Raw genomic sequence first — 21,895 nt, 5'->3', positions numbered from 1 at the left:
CTGGGGTAGGTGGGCAGACATTGCTGAGGAGGAGGTCCTGCTGTATTGTATACATTACAGAGTCTCCCTTACCAGGAAGAATAAAATCCTGGCAAACAAAGTGATTTATTGTAATGAGGGGAAATGGGCACATAATGTATGTCTGTGTACATATGTGCCTAGAAGCAGTAATGTTCCAAGTGTCTCTTACTCCCAGGAACAGGAATATATATCAGGAGAAGGAAGTGAGAATCAGAGCAAACACCTGGAGAAGAATGGAGCAGCATGCAAGAGGTGTCTGTTTAGACAATATGGTCAGCTAGGTAGGCATAGAAGGTATGTATATATTATTAGACAGAAATAAAACTTAGGAAAGCAATTACAGAGGCTGTATTCACCACTAGGTCCCCTGGTGGCACATGGCCTACCTTTACCAATCTCTAATGCCAAAAAAGCCCAGGTATGTTTCTGCTATAGTTCCTTCTATGGCTCAAAACTCAGGGCAATGCCAAGCTTAAAAACCTTGCATGTTAAACTGCACAAGTGGCTTCAATTGACACCTCCAGACATATAAGTTCTAACCTGCAAACATAGCACCACAGAAATGCAGCTTTTGAATGCATGATGTCATACTTACATATTACCATATCCCATTATTGTCACCTTTTACAAAAATAAGTATCTGTAATAATACACTAGAATACATTCCATGGAGCACTAGAGGTTTTAGATGAATACAAGCTAAATTTGAAACACGAGGGCCTTTATTGTGTAAGCAGTGGGCAAAATATCAATTCAGCATTTTTCTTTCATTCTATTTAAACTCATTACTCCACAGGGAAAGGATTAACAGGGAAGTAAGGGGTTTTTTTTCTGCATAAAATACTACAGTGCAGTAGGAGAATGTTACTATGTTAATGTACCAACTCTATTAAAAGTAGGAAAAGTGCTTCATTTTGTCATACATACTGAAGTAAAATAAAATTATTTTTCTCATTCAATAATTTTTATATATATTCCATAAATTCTATATATGTACCATATATTTTTTCATATAATTCACATTCTTGAATTCATTCAACTGCTCTGTTTGGAAAAGGAAAAAATGCATCTTAGTAGTCATAGCCCGGTAAATCAAAATGTAAAACCCACAGTTGATGTACCTTATTTGTGCTAGCTGGAGCATTTTAAATGTTCAGACTACAATCTACTTGCTAGTACTAAATTGTTGAATCAAGTTGCTGAAAAGAAATTGAGCACTTATATAATTCCCACTAATTCAGTTGATCTAACATAATTGGGACTTGTAATTTGTTTAAAATCTCCAACTACAGTATATTTCTTTTATTGTTTTAAGATCAAGGCCCTAAACAATATTCCAGCTTCCTAGATATTGAAGCTCTTAACATTCATATACTTCTGTTGTTGAGCCTTCCATTCACATTCTGTCCAATAACCCACAATAGCTGAAAGCTCTGCTACACCCACCAGCCAAAAAGGTGAATGGGAAACCTCTCTAACTTTGGGAGTCATGAAACGGGTACGGTGCTGGCCATTCACAGTAAAGTGGCAGATCATGATTTGTCTGTATCAGTTTCAAAGCTCAAAACTGTTGCCATGTTTTATTAATATCACTTCAGGTCCCACTTCCAGGATCTTGGCCTCCCAATTCCCCAAATAATAGCAGAATTAAGCTAGATGTACCAACAGTCAAACTCAGAGTAAAACAGGTATTTCTATAAATGGGCTGATTTTGTTGTGAGCAATAACTTTTATATTTCATGAAGATATAAGCTTCTTTTAAAAGAACTGGAGAAATAAAAGATATTACCGTAAGTGAACACCTATCTAAAACAGTGTTTCTAAATCATTTTTTGCAAGAATATCGGTTTTTAAACTTATCAAAATTATACACATGTGTTTACATCCATAAACTCTCTGAAGTTTTTAGTAAACGTGCTTTGGTGATATTTAATGGAAAAGAATCCTGTTTTTCTTCTCATCATATCTGAAATGTGTATGTTATGGCAGGGCAGGGATAGGGAGTAGATATCAATAGATCAAATTTGCTATATATTTTTTTACAAAGTTGATTCTAAATGTTGTATTAAACCTCAGAGTACAGTTGTGGAAATGCTACTTCCTTTTTGAAGTTGCTTCAGATCTTTTATTACAAAAATTATAAGCAGTGATGGCATTAAATTCATTTTACAATTTACCTTATGTTGAATGTAACTGAGATGGACTAGCCAGGGGTGTTACGCTATCAGTCCATTACCATTACAAGTGAAGGAAAAAACTAAACCTAAATCCGCTTCTTAATCTTAACTATTGATAGATGGGTCTAACATGCAATTGTCATTTCCATTAAACTGCAAAAACTTGCTAACACATATGTAAATCCCTTTAATCCAATTGACCTAATCGAGTTAGGACTAATAATTGGATTTGGACCCTAGGTTAGGGGTGAGAAACATGTGACCTTCCAGATATTGTTGGACTGTAGTTCTCAGCAGCCTTAGCCAACATAGCCAAATGTGAGGAATGCTGAGCATTGCAATCTAGAGATGATAAGACTATTAAAAATATTTGGAAAATGGTTTTAAAAACTCCAAACTCAGGGTTTCTAAAGTTTTGGGAAATGTGGATGTGAAAAATCCTAGATGGTTGAGCATCTTCACAGTTTGGAACTTGCTCTATGTAAAAAATGTGTATGTGATTTTTGCACAGAAAATAACATTTTTTTTGTACAGAACAGAGGATTCTGAACAAATGTGCATTTGTTTTGCACAGAATAAGCTCTGAGTGGCAAATAATCTTTGAAATCAGTGCAGTCTTCCACTACTTTCTTGTAACGAAGGGAAAAGTGGTACAATTATCCATTCTTGCCTGCAAGAACAAATTTTACAAAGATTTACATTCCTTTTGCAATTCAACACATCTGGAGGGCCACATGATTCCCACCCTTACCCAATATTTTACTTATCTGGTTCTTACTGATTTAATCTTAAAGGCATTACAAAGGAAATACTGCCTATTCACAGGTTCTACACGCAGCTCTGCGAAGTTAAGGCCCCATACAGACAGGCCAAAATAAAGCTGCTTCGGGTCACTTTGGAGGTATGCTGTTTAAATGAGTTATGTTCCTAAGAGTCCAGAAGCCACACCAAAGACCTGTCTGTATGGGGCCTAAAATTACCAAGAAAATACCTTTATACAGCCTCACTTGCTGGTTCACAGCCAGCAAGAGTATTTCAGAATGATCTGATTTGGTCATAGCTTTTGAGGCTCAACACAAATTATACATTCCTCCCCACCACAAGTCAGGGAAGAATGCAAAATGGTATCTGATTTACTATAAAATACGTTATGTTCAAGATGAATCCCTTATTTGTTTTAATTCTTCAAACAAGTAATGCACCTGGGGAGAAGAAAGCTATCAGGATTTCTGAGCAGTTATATTTTGAATGACCTAAAGTCCCTATCTAGATAGTAGATAGTATCTTGTAGGCTGTTCATTTAAGAGAGGAAACAGGACCATGCATTCTGTTTAAAACAATGCCTAGCCATGATCACCTATTTCTTCTTGGGGGGGGGGGAATTAAGCCCACCACCAGATATGGCAAAGAAGGCTTTCTTCCAAAAGATGTAGTGTTCCACAAAGTTCAGGAACTGGACTTCTGGACTCTAATACTGAACCCTGAAATTTAAAATGTATTCAGTTTGTAAGAGCATACTAGTGCTCTCTTGTGAAAGAAGGCATTTTTAAAATCAAATTCCATTTGCAGCATTAATCTTGAGTTTTATCTGTCTCTGAGGTAGAAGTAGCATCTTGCTCTTCTTGCACACCAGAGGAAGCCTCCTCAATAGGTGATTCGACTCTCCCCACTTCAGTAGATTCAGTATTTGTTTGATTCTCCACCTGAGATTCATCAGTAGTTACTGCTTCAGCCTCTTCTTGAGTTTCAGCTTCTGCACCCGTCTGAATGGCATCCTTTGTCTCTTCACTTGTTTCAGCAACTTCTTTTTCATCTATTTCCTCATTTTCTAAGGCTTCATTTAATACAACAGAAAAATCATGAAGTACAAATTTGCAGTGTGGAAAAGGTTACACAACAGTTTTGCCAACTTCGTTTGTTAAAGCTACATCATGACACCTGTTGGTAATATGTCCATTTTCCCCTTTAAAAAACCAAATTGTTGCCATGCCAATAGAACAAAATGTGGCTTGAAGTAAAGAATCGCTATGAAATACATAACAAAATTAAGTGAAGCATGCCATACATGAACTAAAATTTGTGAATTATACACAGATAAAAAAAACTATGGATGTTTTTTTAATGCTCTGAAAGCAGAATTATGTAATTTTGTCCTATTCTTACATCATTCAAGACAATATTAACAGGCTACTATGTGCATGCTATGAATTTGCAAATTAAGAAGCAGCAACAAAAGCAAGGTTTCCCCATGCATTTGAACTGAAACCCTACCATTACTTGGATCTGGGAGAAATCTGTACTAATGTATAGGGAAGAAAGAAAATATTTGAAAATTGTTCAAAAGATTTTAGAGTTCTGCTTAGGTTCTGCATAAATAATAAGTGTAAACATTAATGCTGGAATTAGAGAAGTATTATTTGTGAGCTTAGCTGTCCCTTTGTTCATGAAAAGTGCACCACATGCCATTTTTAAAGAAATATTTAAGTCCACTGAAATATAACAGCAACACGGACTAGAGTCCTAAAAGCAGAAGACACATTTTTAAACCGGGGTTTAAAGCATACTGGATAAAAAGGCATGCAAGAGAAGAAGATATAATGGAATAGGCACAGTAGCACACAAATGTTGTTAGTGGGGAGACAACAAACTGGTGAAGAAAACTAGAAAGAAATTTGTGAAACAATCACATGCAGATATAAGGTGTGTGAAAAAAAGAAGAAGAAAAGAGACACTGTCAGGCTGAATAATGACCCTGCCGTCAACAAATGGTATCTTTATATTCTTATATGCCAGCTGGACTTCCTAGAGCTGACAGAGGTTGATACTGCGAAATAATTTTTTAATTTGTCTTCAACAATAAAAAGAACAGAGGTATTTTTTAAATTGTTGATTTACTTCACTTCATACTTTAACAAACTGCTACAACAATTTACTGTAATGATCTTAATAGGTAATAAGTGATAGTAACAGCAATTGCCTGTATACCATTAAATCTGAGGCAACAATACCAGACTGTGTCTCTCCAAGTGATATAAAAATTTCCAGCAAACTAACCTGTTCCCAAAAAAGAACAGATTGACAAGCAAGATCTGTGTTCAGTACTCTTTATTGGACAGTCAATTACAAGTGCAATAACTCAAAACAGCCAGTGTCTTAGAAATGCCAAATTATCTTCTATAGGATGCATTAAGAAGTGGTATTTAATTGCATGGGGGAAATCTCACAAATGTGAAGTTCTACAAGAGATGATTTTCTCAAGTTTGGCTGTGAAGTATACAAGGATGGACTGTCCTTTTTAAAATTATTTCCTCGAGTTTGGAAAGAGATTTCCCTTGTTATTCTGAAAGGGTAAAAGCAGAGGAACAATTAGAAAGATACAACCTTTCCAATGTAAGAAAGATTAAGACAACAAAGGGGAAATCAGAAACAAGTGGAAAGGAAGGGAATGGAAAGATAAGGGAAGGAAATTGAAAAGAGGGACTTCATGAACTCACCCAGAAAATTGCAAAATCTAATTATTTTGAAAATTAAACCGTTAACTATTAAGTCTACATTCAAATTTTTTACAAGTTGTTTCCAATGAGAATAATACATTTCCCCCTGTTCAACTCATTGATAAAAGGCTATTTCACATAATACAGTGGTGCCTCGGGATACGAAATGATCGGGTTACGAAATTTCCGGGATAGGAAAAAGTTGGATTGGCAAAAACTGTTTCGGGTTACGAAATATTTTTCGGGTTACGAAATTCATTTCGGCGCGAAATTCAAATGCGCAGCTATAGGCTTTCCAGTGCTAACGGAAAAGTGTTTCGGGTTACGAAATTTTCGGGTTACGAAAGGAATGGTGGAACGAATTAATTTCGTAACCCGAGGCACCACTGTACATGGAAACAAACCTAGGACTACTATAATGAATGTAAACATATTAATCAAGGAGGGGTAGCCAGTTCTGGGTCTCAAGAAGTGTATCTATGGGATGAAGCAGACAGCCATTAAAGAGCAGTCTCCTGCCACGATCAAACCTGGACCATGGTGACTGCGTGACCCACTCCCAAAGTGGGCTGTTGCTGCAGTCCCAAACTACTCCAGCCAGAAGTTGATCCAAACCAACAACTTTTGGGGCTGGGGTTTTAGCCCCCTAGTGCAGCCTTGGCACAGCTTCCAGCCCTTTTGGGGTCATGCATCATCTAAATGTCATGTACCCAAAGCAGGCAGAAGCCACTTTATTTGGCCCGCATGTTTTGGGCCTATGTGTGCTATACTCGATTGGACTTCTGTAATGCGCTGTACATGGGGCTACCCTTGTGCCAAGTTCAGAAACTTCAACTTGTACAAAATATGGCAGCCAGGTTAATTACAGGTACTCGTCGTAGCGATCACATAACACCGGTTTTGAAATCCCTTCACTGGCTGCCAATTAGTTTCCGGGCAAGGTACAAGGTGTTGGTGATTACCTTCAAAGCCCTACATGGCTTGGGTCCAGAATACTTAAGAGATCGCCTACTTCCATACTGTCCGTCCCGCACTCTAAGGTCCTCGGGGAAGAATCTACTTCAGCCAATAAAATCTAGGCTAAGTTCAGTCACCCAGAGGGCCTTTTCCATCGCAGCTCCGAAGCTATGGAATGACCTGCCAAAGGAGATCCGTGACATTTCTACTCTTACAGCCTTTAAGAAGGCTCTTAAGACAGATCTCTTCCGGCAGGCCTTCCCTACCTAGTTCTACTCCCCATTTACTGTGACTTATGTCACTCTGTCCACCAATTCTTCTCTTAAATTTAATGAGAAGAATTAAATTAAAATTAATTAAAATAAAATCCTTGCCTCAAGAAGAAGAGCCCTCCCTCCATGACATCATCATCAGACCTGGGAGGGAATGAAAGAGAGAGGCCCAACTTCCATCAGGCCTAACTGTGAATGTACTCACTTTGCTCTCTTTAATTTTATTGTATTTTATTTATTTATTGTATTTTATTTTCTTTATTTTTACTGTTGTAACCCGCCTGGATTCCTTGTGATTGGGCGGGCTATAAATAAATTATTATTATTATTATTATTATTATTATTATTATTATTATACTGAAACTTAACATTTAGAAAAACACACTTATAATATTGTAGATTTGTGAAGCAGCTGACAGGCAGTCTGTTAAAAAGATCTGAACTATGTCTAATTTTATTTAAGAGCACATAATAAAAAATATTAGGATCTGGTAGATTTTCCAAATAATCAAGTCATTATACCAAAATACTTTAAAACTCAAGGCTCCCTAGTACTTGCCTTTTTTATATATTTTGTCTTTAAGATAAAGATAATTTAAGATATATAATTTAGATTGGGGATAGGCCATTTCTGAAAAGTAGTAAGGAGCCCAGGAAAGAAAAAGAAACTATCTAATATTCTTCACATAAAAAGTCATGTGAGGAAAAAGTAGAAAGACACAAGAAAAAGTGTAATACTCTTCCAAATGCAAGACGTTATAAAATGTAAAAGTGAGGAAAAGAAAACAGGTAAGAGTAAAAGCAACATTTGGGGGGGGGGGATTTATTGTATTTAGGACAGAAAAATAAAATTAACAGCCTATACGAAGTTTCAGGTTTGAAGATTTGGGTGTGAAATAATTTATAATTACAAGGGCTTAGTCCCTCAAATATTAGTTGGACACATTTTATCTAAAATCAATGGAAGTCCAATTTGAAGTGTTTTAATTTGTAAATTGAATGTAATTTACTGCTACGAAGTTTGCTTGTGACAATTGCCTTAGGCAGCAATTCTATGAAATTTTGAGAGTAAGTTCCATTATATTCAGTAGGACTTACTTCTAAATATATTTGCACAGGAGAGCACTTTTCTTTTTAATTATATATTTAATTATGCCTTATAGTCTCATGGATTTTGAATAGTGCAAGTAACATCTGTAGGATTAAAATAACACCTCTAGTGTGATCACAAGAGAAAGAAATGACATGTCAGGATACATATTTCTGAGTTTAAGGGTGCAGTATTGCAAACAACATCTTTATTTATTAATTCATTATCTTCTTTTTATACTGTTCTCCTATACAAAGTGCCCTCAATATGGGATGCTGATTATGGGTCTTGTGCATTATGGCAACCTTGGAAAAAAACCTGAGTATCTTTTCTCCACCTTCACCTAATGTAGTTCTGTTTCTGCTATGAAAAAGCTTCTTCTATCAGAGAAAGCTATTATTACTCAGATGAATACTCTAACCAGAAACATAACATTCGAGCACATCCATCAGTATTCAGAGGCACTCTTATGATCACTGTCCATAGGTGCTCAAACTGACTATAGAGATGAATACACATTCGAAATGAGCACCATCAATTAGGCTTCATAATTATTCCATATTGGTTGGTATTTTTATTTATTTCAAATATTTTAACTACAGAGTTTTTTAAAAAGCTATTAGAGGTCTTGAGTATTTTTAATTATAAGAGATAATAGCAGAGAACAATCTCTGGCAAATTGTCACCTACTGTCAACCTCAGCAACTTGCAATTAGCTATATGCCGTGTTGTCTTCAAAAACTGACTGAACAGAATTCTATTTTCATTTTACTAAAACTACAAAGCAAGATTTGTTTGTGCTATGGCAGGATCCAAATGAGGACTCAAGCGGAGATCCCACTGTTTCTGTCAGCTTCAGTGGCCTCATTATGCAGCCTGTTTTCTAGAGCAAGTTTTACGGTCCACAAAAAGGAGTGGGTTCAGATTCTGGTGTTAGAATTGTGATCCAGTTTAGATACCTAACAGGATCCTAGTCAAGCCCAAATAACTGAGCCTTTAGGATTTATTTATTTCTAATTTGTAAATTCAGTCTTTTTCTCCCTATGAAATCTTGAGGAAATCTGAAATATTTTTTAAAAACAGTCTACTTGCTACAGCATTTTACCATTTTCCCCTCTGCATCTTCCTCACAACAGAATAATCTCTAAATAGTATGAGCAAGATAACAGGAGAAATGTATGCTGTGACAGATAAATATCTAATTGAATGATATTCATTAGACCTAGAAGGCATTAAGTAAGAACCACTCCAGTCTTTTCAAAAACACTTGCAGAATTCTTTAACACTTGGCTATTTAAAACAGAACATAAAATCCCAGGGATAAATAGATCCCTATGTCTATATTTGCTGCTATGTCTGGAAATAGGTTTTTCCTTTTCTTTCTGCTATAAAGACAAACAAACGAGTTCAAACTAACATTAATAAATGTAGAAATAATCAACTTACATTGAGGAGGCCAGGGTTTTGGTTTCCATTCTGATGTAGATCGCTGTTGAATATCTTCAACCCGTTCATTATACCTGGCTTTGTCAGAAGTAACAGTTCTATAGGCCTAAAAATAAGTTATACAACTTCATTCATCTAGAATTGAAATAAAGAATATTTAAAAAAAAAAACTTCATTCATCTCATTTGCCAAGACTGAGCATCTCCAGCATATGGAATCACTACTGGATATATATAGGTAATAGTAATAACAGTAGTGGTACCATCATCATCAAATGTTTTCCTCTCTACTGTACAAAGTACTCATGATAGGATTCTGAAAATGAAAAAAAAAATAACATAAGCAAACAAATTAAAGCATTAAAAGATGAGCAGCTACTGTAACCAGGAATACTGCAGTTCTGTGCATAAAAACATAGAAGCAAGTCTTGTTCAATTTCGTGGAATTTAGAGCTTGGAAGTAAAGCATTATAAATAACAAGGTTGCTTTTGGGTATAAAGAGGAAATAATAATATTGCCTTTTCCCTAGGAGAGTAACAGTTGGTAATGCTACTTTTTCCATGCATCATTGAACTGTTGCTTTGGAGTGCTATAAACACTCTTTGTGAGGCAATATAAGGGTGTGTTTTTTCCTCAAATTCTAGAGTACTTATTCTATAGAGGGGTATTTTCCAATAAAAGGAGCTAAAATTCTCACCCACCCAAAGTAAATGGTAACATAACACATGAAGTTACTTTAAAATGGTAAGACTTCAGTGGTAACAAATTACTTTGAAGGAGAGGTTGGAATGAGTCATCCAACAGATTTCTTTTTGAAAGTAACATTCTGAGCTCTAGCTTTTCTCCCAGATAACTGTGTGTTGCATTAGGAATACAGTCTCAAATGCCTTGTAAGACATCTCTTTTTTATTATTTATGCTCCACTGGGAGTCTATCCAAAGTTTCCTGAGTTTTAGGCATTGTTTGTCAGACAAGATAGAAAAGGTAATCTTTTGAATCTATATTGAAAATTTCAAAATCTCAGCCATTTGCTTAGAACTCCACACAGATTCCTCCAAAAAGATTGGTTACATCAGATTTGAGGTAATGAAAAACACCTTCTTATAGCAGGGATTGGGGTTCTGTGGTCCTCCAGATGCTGTTCAGCTGCAGCTCCCTGCATTCCTCAGCATTGGCTATTCTGGGTAGAGCTGTTGAGAGTTGTAGTGCAATGATACCTGGAGGGCCACATAATTCCCAACCCTGGCTTAGATTTAAAAACCATCACAAGACAGAATTATAATAAGATAACAACCAAAGTATATATGTCTATTTTAAAAAATCAACTCAACTAGGATTATGTGTGCATTGATGTGGAGAAACACCGGCAGAATGGAAAGTTCAGAACAGCCAATCAGAGTAAGGCTGGGGAAAAGATATGGGCCTGTCTGATGAGTGGCTATAAAAAGGAGAAGCAGCTGTTAAGAAGGAGGAGTGTGTCAGAAACTGCCAATAGTGCAGTTAGTATAGAAGAGATGATCCTTAATGGGATTCAGGACTGAAACAGATGGCACTGCAGCTTGATGCCACCTCTTTGTACACTGGGTTGGGGCTATGGCAACCACATGCAACAGTCCCAACCCGGCTTTTTGCCCGCACAAAAAGCAGCAAATTGCCGCTCCTTTTTGAGCCAGCAAAAAGCTGCCTTTTTTAGTTCTGTGCCAGCTTGGCAGCACTCCTGCAGGGTGTAAACACTGCGCCATCAGAGCACCGTAAAACCGTCCCCCCATGTGGTTGGGTGTGCAGCATGACACTGACTTCAGGGCTGCGTCAGCACATGCGGCCTCTAAATGCCACACTTTAACACCACCCCCAAGCCAGCGCAAAGGGACGGTCTGTTTCACCCCTCAGACTCCCATTTAAGGAATGACATTGTAAAAGGACAAAGAAAGTCCAGGGACACAAGGAGTGTGTCACAGAATTGTCAGGAGTGCAGCTGGAACTGACAGGAATAGAGTTGGAAATAAGGGCTCAGCGTTAATGCGATTCAGATTCCCATACAAGGAGGAAAGATTTTAGAAGTGCAGAAGAAGCCCTGTGAAATCAGTTTAAACTGTTACGTTCTTTGAGCAGTAGAGAGGCAATAAAAGGAAGACTCATATCCACCTTATTCTGTGGAAGTGTAACTTATGAATAAAGATAGTTTCATAGAATTTATACTCTTAATGAATGAGCTTTAGTGGAAGATGTGTGTACAGAAATAAAACACCGTTGAAGTGTAACTGAAGTCACTGAGTGAATGGGAACAAAGTCACATTAGTAACAAGTGAAGTGATATACACATTGTAACCACAAGCTCTGAAAACCAACTACCAAAAGAGATACCATCATAAGCTCTTTCTGTAAAGAAAAGCTATTTTCTTCTTGTTCACAAGGGAGTGGCTGGAAGTCATTTATAATTAACAACATCAAAAACATGCTACCAAGAATATTAGAAACACATAATAGTGAAGAAAATGGGAAGATCAAGGGTTAGAGAAATAGTTCTGAGAGAAGAAAAGCCTCAAACTATTTAGGAGAAGACAGGAGAAGAATCCTGTGTAACCTGATGGTCAAAGTCGATATACCATCATGGTGTTGTGGTTTAAGTTTTGGGCTAGGATACCAGGGTTCAAATCCCTACTCAGCCATGGAAACCCACTTGTTTGTGCAAGTTGCACTCTTTCAGCCTCAGAAGAAGTCAAACTCCCTCTGAACAAATCTTGCCAAGACAACTCCGTGATAGGGTCACCTTAGGTTCACCATAAGTTGGAAATGACTTGAAGGCATAAAACAACAATGATACAGACAGAGAGATCACAAGAGAGACAGTAGAAAGTGCTATAGCAATTCTATAGCAATTTTACCAATATGTTTCAGTATGTCTCCAAAATATATCAGCCTAAATCCAAAACATTGAGTTATGCATACTGAAACCCTTAAAATTAATGGACTCAAGAATGTCTAACTTTAAATTGAATATATGCCACAATATCAGATAAATGATTGCATACTGATCTATTAATAATCCAATTTAAGGTTGAATTTGAAACACACCAGCTGCAAATCCACTTTAAATAATTAAACTTGTAGTCTAAGAGAAAATGGTTCCTGCTTTGCTAACCGTATGAAGAACAGTTATTTCTCTCAATTTTTAAAGGTGAGATTGTGACAGCACAATGCTACTTTTAGTATTTTGTCTACTGTATGCTCAGACACATAGCGTGCTTTCTAGGGACAAATAGGAAGTTTTATGGTAAGTTGTTCAGCATTTATATAGCTTGTGTTTGTGATAATATTTAAACTACTAGTGCCATTTCCATAATAAAGTAACTTACAACAGCAATAAAAGTTTTCAACAAACACTGCAGTTCAAACATGCGTAGTTAGGAAATATGCTGCAGTTGATGTATTTTCACACAATTGTTTTGAATAATACTCTCCAAGCATGTATTGGACCATGATGATTAGTTTCAAAAATAGCTAGCTGTATTACACCTACTTATAATTAATTGATTCAGTGATCTCACCTATGCTAGGTGTCACCCATCAGGGGTGTGGCAGCAGCCAAAAGGGCACATTCCTCTGGCCCAGGCTTTCTCCCTGGGAAGAAGCTCAGGGCCAGAGCAGCCAGCAAGGGCACATACGCCCCTCCTGCCTCAAAGGGCCCAACCAGGTGTCACTCCTCCTCCGGGTCCACGCCCCCCACACACCCCATGATGCCACTGCCACTAGTTACAAGTCAGAACAGGCTGGAGATCTTCTGTCCCCTAAATGTTTCCAATGGGGGAGGGTGGCCAAGCCATGTGTAGATTTAAAAGAATATAAAGTCTGCCAAAAAGTGAGCATCAAACACAAGTAAAACATACCAGACCAAACAAATGATGACCTGAAGTTTGTGTATGCATTTTAAAAAGCTCATTTACTAAACTTTGACCTGATTAAATTAGACAGTTGATTCAGTAGGATTTACATAAGTGTTGGTTTACCATTTACCATTTGATTCAATGGATCTACTCTAGTTTGTACTACCAGTAGGATCCAGGCCCTTGTTTCCTTTGAAGTAGAGAATGCTTTCTGGTCCTTGGAAAAATGTTTACCATATTTATGTTTTGAATAGGACTGGTTGGGAAATAGTAACAAATATAAAAAACATGAGCTTGTTCTAAAGAAGAAGCATATTGTAACTGCCAAATTATATGGGACACTAGGTTAATATTTCTTCAAAGTTTTTCTTTTGTTACCTTTAATATTGATTAATTTTTGCATGAACTTTTGTTTATTTAGATCCATTTCTTCAGATGTTTTCAGGGAATGCAATTCATGGAATGCAATGTCCAAGCCATAATGTTAAAACACAATTACATTGTTGTGCAGAAGAATCAGAGTGTAACGGCTTAAAGAAAGATGCAAATTGTGACACTGTCCATAAGCCTTCAAATGGTTATTCTTATTATATTTATTTATATACTGCCCCCCCCCAAAAAAAAAACTTGGAACTCAAAGTGGCTTATGTTTTAAAAGAATACAATCAAAAACATACAAAAGTGAACATTAAAATAAAATTAAGCATTAAATTAGCATTAAAACACAATACTCACCAAAATAATAAAATGCAGTTAAAAAGATAAGACAGTACAATACAATTAACATAGTGCAACATCCCCTGTCCGTTCTTTAAAGACTTTCTGATTTAAAAGCCTGTCTGAATAAATGTCTTACTTTGTTGACAGAAGGGTTGTTTGAGATGGTACAGGCCGGTCTGTTAGTAGAGGTATGAACAGGAATAATGGTTAAGTGGCTTAGCACAGATCTTAATATCTTATATACAATAAAATATTTCTCCTCCTCAATGATACCAGTAACTTTTTGGGTGAGCAGAAAATGTCTTGAGGTGTCAGAGTAATACAAACAGGACAGATGCTTCATAGATCTGCATGTAATTGTGCTTAAATACCAGTGGCTTAAAGTTCACATTCCATCCAGCATCAGAAGAATTGAATTTAAATCCACAATAGCTCATGTTAAAACAAAGCATTTAGTTTTAAAGGTACCAGTAGAATTTCTCCATCTCCCTTTCTCTTTTAAACAAAAATGAGTTGCATATCTTCACATATATATTTCAATGAATAGTTGTTACTGTGTGCCTTGAATTCCTTTCCGACTTAGAGCACAGGATTTTCTTGACAAGATTTTTTCAGAGAGGGCTTGATTTTAATGAAACAGAGAGTGAATCTTGCCCAAGATCATCCAGTGAGTTTCTATTACTGAGTGGGGATTTGAACCCTGGTCTCCAGATTCATTGTCTAATGCTCAAACCACTATATCACACTGGCTTTCATACCCCAGCTTTAAATGGTTACTTCTAAATGTTGTGTAGATTGGACATTAAAAAAAATATTGGGCTAAATCCAAATTTAGGTCACTATCACACTACACTGTAATAGTGTTATTATTCCACTTTAGCAGCTATGGATGCTTCCTGTGGAATTCTGGGGTTTATAGTTTAGTGAGGCCTAAAAGCTCTCTGGCTGAAAATTCTGAATCCTCTTCCATAAAATGCAAATCCCAGGATTCCACAGGAGATAGCCATAGCAGTTAAAGCAAATAAAAAAACCATTTTTTTTTTTACCAGAGAGAATTTCTCCAGGCATCTCTGTGACTAGGTCCTCCAATGCAACTCTGTGGTCAACGTCTGCTAGATGTTGACCATAGACTTGTGATGGAGGACCTACAAATGCATAGGGAAGCATTCTCTCTAGGAATTTCTAGATCTTCCAGGACAACGTCTTGCACAACTTTTTGACCACAGAGTTGCACTGGAGGACCTAGAGATTCCTAGAAAGAACATATTAATCAAATCCACCAAAATCAAAGCCACAAATGTGGAGGGCCAGCTGTAGTTCAGTTCCTCAGTTACCAAAAGCAGGTCTAACATTGCTTTAGTCCAGGGGTAGGCAAGCTTTTTGAGCCGGGGGCCGGATTGCTGTCCCTCAGACAACTGGGGGGCCGAAACCAATAATTAAATAATTTTTTAAAAAATTAAATAAATAAATAAACTGGGACAAATATAGGACAAAATTTTCAAATGGAGGACACGCAAAAAAATTGCTGCTTTTTAAAAAAATGTTAATATAAATGCATGTTTTGGAGGCTTCTATAGACAATTGCCCCCCTTGCCCGCTGCTTGCCCCCCCTTGCCCGCCTCCTCCTGATAGGCCAAAGGCCCCACGCCCTCATGCGAGAGGCCAAAGGCTCCGGCGGCAATTGGCGGCAGGACCGGGCGGGGGCCGGTCCCAAGGCCTTGCCGGGCCGCATCCGGCCCACGGGCCGCAGGTTGCCTACCCCTGCTTTAGTCTGCTAACTTCAATGTGAGTGCTCTGAGAGCTATCACACAAACCTACATTCTTTAAGAAGAAAAAGCATTTAAATATTCATGAAAAATCCACAACCATAACACAGAGAAGTTCCAAATTAAGTAAATTGTTGACTACATCATTATTTTTGGAGCCTGTTAATATTATTTAAATTCTTTAGTCAATATAAACATATGTAAAGATGAGGGTACTCACATAAAAACCACCCGCACTAGCAGCACCAACAACTATCAGATAGTAAATCATGTTCTCCCCAGATGATCCAGGAACACTTCCCGATGACATCTGACGGAATGGTGCTACAACACCAAAGTAACAATACTGAGTAACTAATGCAGCAAGTTCAAAATGCTATGATTTAGATAGTAGACCAATTGTATTGAAACAACAGTTAATTAAACAGCATGTTTAACAGGGTGAGAGAAGTAGATAAAACAGAATTAAACAGGAGAAAAGCAGAGGTTTCATGAGAAGAGCACTTACAAAATGCAACTTACAAAATACTTCTCTAGGAACCTAGAGCATGCAGCTTATAAATTTATATTTGAATAAAAGGTATGTGGTTGTAGAGAGGGAAGTAACAGCTCTTTGAATGGAATAACTCTTTCACTATCAATCAATTTCCCAGCCATTTTGGTCCCAGTCAGGTTTTATTCAGTAGTTTGAATGTTGGACTGGAACTCTAAAAAACCAGGATTTGAATCCTTGCTCAGGTGTGGAAACCACTGGGTCACCTTGAGCAGATCCTATTCTCTCAGCCTAAGAGAAAGGCAATAGCAATACCATGTAGTACTCCCCATTGCTTTCATTCTGACATTGCATGTGGAAATGATAATGGCACTAGAAGGTACTGGATACATCCTACCAGGGACGTAGCCAAGGGGGGGTTCTTGGGGTCCGGACCCCCCCCTTCCATTAGAAAAATGAATGGTGTGTGCTGCTGTGCCGCAGCGCCCAAGCCCCATTATAAAGGTAGCACTTAGTCTGGAACCCCCCCTTCCTAAAATCCTGGCTACTTCCCTGATCCTACAGTAAGAGCCTCTAAAAGGCCACATGCTGCAATAATAGGAGATTACAATATTACATATTGCCTTCAGGATTCTGGCTAAACAAGGGAGTTTAATGGATTTAGAACAAAAATGTTTCTCCACAAAACTTAAAAATACTCTTCGGTAGGACTGGGTTGCCACAAGTCAGAATCCACTTGAATGTACATAAAAAGAAGAAGCATACAGTATTTATATTTTCAGAATCTGGCTGCAGGGGAAATGAGCCTGAAAATAATCCCTTCTACATGTGTATTATTCATCACAGCTGAAAATCTTAGTTAATTGATAATACATAGCTCTGTGCCAAATGTTAAGGCATACAGTATATATTTTTAATAAAGTACATGTTAGTACTCATCACGCAAATTAGCTCCTTTACTACTGATTTAAATAGGTTTTATTACTGATTTAAATGTATGCAGCTAATTAATCTTGGCTTGCTGTTAATTGTCATGAAGTTGACTTCAACTGATGGCAACCCTATGGAAGCTAAGCAGAGTCATTCCTGGTTAGTACTTGGATGGGAGAATAGCAATGAATACTAGGTACTGTAGGCTATATTTCAGAGGAAGGAACTGGCAAAACCACCTCTGGGCATCCCTTGCCTAACAAAACCCTATGAGATTAATGATGTCAACATTAATCTGTAGGCAACTTGGAGAGATACACACATGAAACCTCCAGATCACCCTGTCACCAAAAGCCCTGTTCAGGTCTCGTAGACTTATGGCCATGGCCTCCTTGGTTGAGTCGTTATTGTCGTTGTTGCTGTTGATGTTGTGTGCCTTCAAGTTGCTTCCACCTTATGGTGACCCTAAGGCAAACCTATCTTAGGGTTTTCTTGGCAAGATTTGTTCAGAGGTTTGCTGTTGCCTTCCACTGAGGTTGAGAACATGTGACTTGCCCAAGTTAATCTAGTGGGTTTCATGGCCAAACTGGGAATCAGGCCCTCCAGTCCAACAATCAATCCATCTGTAATGAGGTCTTCTTTTTCTACTGCCTTCTATCTTGTAAAGTATTGTTGTATTTTCTAGTGAGTCATGCCTTCCCATGATATGTCCAAAGTACATCAGTTTCAATTTAGATAGCTTAGCTTCTAGGAAGAGTTCAAGTTGAATTTGCTCTAGGACCCATTTGTTTTTTTAGCCATCAACGGTATCCACAGAACTCTTAAACAGCACCACATTTCAGGGAATGGAGCAGGAAAGAAAAGTCAGATCTAGGCCCAAAACATATGGGCCAAAACGGGCGCCATCACAATGCATGGCCTGAACACAGCCAGAAGCCACGCCAAGCCCATCCCAACCCAGAAGAGCCGGCACAAAAAAAGAGCGGGGGGAAAACACTCCTTTTTGGCAGGCAGTTCAGGACAGCTGTGGTGGCCTGGATCAGGACTGGGGACATGCGGTTGCCACTGTCACTTCCCACAGCGATCGAGATTTGCCCCTTCTGCCTGAGGCTCTAATCAAAGGTTTTGAAATATGCAGAGCTTTTTTCATGACATGTTTTTTGCTTCAAAGTCTCTAACTTTCCTAATACTTTTGAGGGTCACAAAAGTACAGAATTATTAATTCAAACCTTTATTATTCCAGAACATAGCAGTTTTACTAGTAGGTGCTTCTATATTTTATCCAAGTTGGATTGTCACTATGGTAATTCAAATAGAAAAGACTAAGCAAAACTTTAATTGTCTCTGAGCAACTATTAAAACAGAGTAAATTAATTTTAAAAGTGATTAAACTGGCTCTTGTTCTTGGTTATGTCAAAGCTCCCAACTTTCTAATTTACACATTTCCTGAACATGTATGTATATTAAGGCCTAAATCCAGCTTCTACTTCCCAATTAGGTTAAACTCACAGAATCAATGCAAACTTGGTCACTCAGTACATGTAAATTCCATTGATTCAATAGGACTGCTCTAGTTGGGGTTAGAAGTTTGATTTAGGTTGAATTGTTTTCCCTCCAGCTGGATGGTGGTGGTGGGTACTTCTGCAAATGTACTCCATTACTTCCATCATGTGCATACATGATCCTTATTTTGGCTATACTGTATAATGAGCCACACTTAGAAAATGAGTTCACATTTTATGAACTATTACTATTTAGGATACATTCATCTATAATAGATGATCAGTGCCAACTTGCCTGTGCTGGCAGGTTTCAAAGTTATGTTTAAAAGGACACAGCAAAATGCACATTTAAAAAATTGAATAGAAATATTCTCTCCCTCTGCTTCTTTCACACAAAATGCTTTGAATCCTTACAAATCCTCTCTTTAAATCAATAATATAGGATATCCAAGAGTCTCGGGACGCAGCTCCTGCTAAAGTGAAGATGGCAATAAATGTACTCCTTCGCTCACAGCCTTTCCATGTCCCCCCTTTTAGAAACTAAGCAAGCATCTTAAATAATGTTTTTTGGGGGGAATTACATGAATCCCAATAGTTCCTCACCCGGGAAATGCACAGTCATGCAGATATGTGAAGCAGACATGTGATAGTATTGTAGGATATCACTAACAAAACTACAGCATGCCCCTCCCTACATCCTCTGCCGCTTTGTTAAATCTGCCCAGCTTGCATTTTGGAGATATATATATATATATATATTCCAGAAAGAAAACCTCAATTTTATCATTGTATGTAAGGGATGTCATTTTACTATGCCATTGCATATGCCAAGACTTGAGCATCCATAGATTTTGGTGTCCCGGGTGTGTGTGTCCTGGAACCAAACCAAGGTACCAAAGACCCACTGTATGAAAAAGTTGCTTTGGATGAGGCATAAAAATGAACAAAGTATCCATACAACATAGTTATAGCCCTGTGATACTACATGTTTCCATCCTACCAAATCCTAGGATTTGCAAGTTGATGTGACTTGGGAGTAAACAGGCACATTGTTGTTGTATGCCTTCAGGTTGTTTCTGACTTATGGCTACCCCAAGGCTACCCTATCATGGGGTTTCCGCAGTGAGATTTGGTTCAGAGGTCTGCCATTGCCTTTCCTTGAGGCTGAGGGCATGGGACTAGTCCAAGTCCATCCAGTGGGTTTAATGGCTAAACTAGGAAGGGAACCCTGGTCTCTAGAATCCTATTTCTCTCTCACACAGGATTCCAGGATTGTGCCAGATGGAAGCCACAATATACACATGGTATCCAAATATGCACAGCATATGCCCTTTCTGTGTTGCTTTTCTTCCCCTTCCCTGTGCCTCTTCTGCTCTTTTTATGCCCGGAAAACTAGGGAAGTCACTCCTCAGGACTCTGCCCACTGTCTCTCTCCCTTCTTCAGTCTGAATTTGGTTCGGCTACTTAATGGGAGCGCATTTGGCACAGGGTGACCAGATGTACTCCTTTCCCAGAACATGTCCTACATTTCAGCCTTCTGTCCAGGAAGAATTCCAAAATGTCCTCCATTTTGAGCATAATTAAGAAGCACAAATTTATATGTCTATTGCTGTTTTTAGCTTTGAGGTTAGGAGGACATTTGGTCACTCTCTTCACAAGGCAGCCAACTGCTATGGCTGTGGACAGTGTATGCCCCTTCTATGTAGGTTTTCTTCCCCCTTTCCTGTGCCCCTCCTGTCCTTTTTAAAGATGTAGAAAACTATGATTAATGGCACTCCCAAAGTGTCTTTCTCCCTTCTGCCTGAATTTGTGCCAGCCGCTTAGTAGGTGCACATTTGGTGTCACATTCACCCAAAGGGTGGCCAGAGGTCCTCCTTTCCCAGGCCACATTCTCCATTATAGCCTTATCCTGTCCAGGAGGAATTCCAAGGGAATGTCCTCCATTTTAAGCAGGACTAAGAAGCATGAATTTACATTTCTATGAGTGGGTTTTTTAAGCTTTTCTTTCATCCTTCTGTCCAGGATGAGCTCTCAGACTTAAGCCTGATTCCTCAGATGCATTCCTCAGTGTGTTTCCCAAATGCATCTGAGGAAGTAGACTTTAGTCTAGAGAGCTCATGCTGCCAACTTCTCTCTTTAGTCAGTCTCAAAGGTGCTACAAGATTATTAGTATTATTATTAGTGTTTATTTATATAGCACAGTAAGTTTTGCACAGCGATACCAATACTACAGATTAACAGAACCACATCTTTAATTATGTCCAGAAGGCATGCCAATGTAATGTCCTCCATTTTGAGCAGGACAAAGAAGCATGGATTTACATTTCTAGGAGTTGTTTTTTTTAACTAGCTTTTCTTTGCTCATGTCTCCATTTCCACCTTCTGTCCAGGAGGAATTCCAAAGTAATGCCCTCCATTTTGAGCAGGGCTCAGAAGCATAGATTTACATGTCTATTGAGTGTTTTCATTTTCATTCTATTTCCTAAGCCTTTCTTTGCTCACAGCCTCCATTTCAACGTCCAGGGGGCCTTTCAAAATGCCCTCCATTCTGGAAAAGATGCATGGAGTTGCATTTCTAGGAGCGTTTTTGTTTGTCTGTTTTTAAAAGGGGCAATGTCCTCCATTTTGCGGTGCCTTTGGAGGTGAGGCCCTCTGGCTCCAAGAGGACTGAGGGCTCCTTCTTCTTCTGCCCCTTCAGGTCAAACAGCCCCAGCCCCTTCCTTCTTCTGGGCTGGTCAGTGAGAGAAAGGGTCAGTGGTCGGAGCTGCCTACAGAAAGAGCCTCCGTCCAGGGCCTTTGGAGTGACCTTCTTCACGGCCCCTCCCCTCCTCCCCACGTCCTCCTTTTCCCGGACCTGTCCTCCCATAAAGCCCACCTTCTGCCTAGGAAGCCCTGCCAAGCGTCCTGCATTTTGAGCAGGCCTCAGAGAAGCCTGAAAGCTGCCCTCCTCCTCCTCCTCCAGTTTGGGCAGAAGCAGCTCCTTTTCTAGGCTTGGGAGTGTCCTCCACTGAGGGCCCGAGGGTCAGGACTCACCGTGCCCACGGAGGACGGGGCCAGGAGCCCTTGGGAGGAGGAGGAGGAGGCGGCGGCGGCGGGAGGAGGAGGCCAGGGCCTGCCAGGCCACTCTGCAGAGGTGCATCGCC

General features: G+C 38.7%; 1 protein-coding gene and 1 long non-coding RNA gene across 2 annotated transcripts; both read right to left on the bottom strand.

The window, feature by feature from the left end:
* Nucleotides 1-725: 725 nt before the first annotated feature.
* Nucleotides 726-21,891, bottom strand: LOC121930736 (mitochondria localized glutamic acid rich protein). Its single transcript, XM_042467489.1, has 4 exons — nucleotides 21,786-21,891; nucleotides 16,048-16,151; nucleotides 9,458-9,563; nucleotides 726-4,032 (listed from the first exon to the last, which is right to left on the bottom strand). Exons 1-4 carry the CDS (start codon nucleotides 21,889-21,891, stop codon nucleotides 3,770-3,772), a joined length of 579 nt encoding a protein of 192 aa, XP_042323423.1. The 3' UTR covers nucleotides 726-3,769.
* Nucleotides 9,619-15,511, bottom strand: LOC121930738. Its single transcript, XR_006104009.1, has 2 exons — nucleotides 10,555-15,511; nucleotides 9,619-9,772 (listed from the first exon to the last, which is right to left on the bottom strand). It is a non-coding gene; the product is annotated as an uncharacterized LOC121930738 (long non-coding RNA).
* Nucleotides 21,892-21,895: the final 4 nt, after the last annotated feature.

The sequence above is a fragment of the Sceloporus undulatus genome, chromosome 5 (assembly GCF_019175285.1).
Source record: "Sceloporus undulatus isolate JIND9_A2432 ecotype Alabama chromosome 5, SceUnd_v1.1, whole genome shotgun sequence".
NCBI lineage: Eukaryota > Metazoa > Chordata > Lepidosauria > Squamata > Phrynosomatidae > Sceloporus > Sceloporus undulatus.
The sequence above is the reverse complement of the archived record's forward strand: the minus strand, read 5'-3'. Positions and strand labels throughout refer to the sequence as shown.

Bases quoted from the DNA above. Each gene is read 5' to 3' on its own strand.
- LOC121930736 (XM_042467489.1), bottom strand. From the start codon at position 21,891: ATGCACCTCTGCAGAGTGGCCTGGCAGGCCCTGGCCTCCTCCTCCCGC. The intron at 16,152-21,785 runs GTGAGTCCTGAC...TTGGTGTTGTAG, and splicing joins CCCCGTCCTCCGTGGGCACG to CACCATTCCGTCAGATGTCA. The intron at 9,564-16,047 runs GTGAGTACCCTC...ACTTATTTTTAG, and splicing joins CTAGTGCGGGTGGTTTTTAT to GCCTATAGAACTGTTACTTC.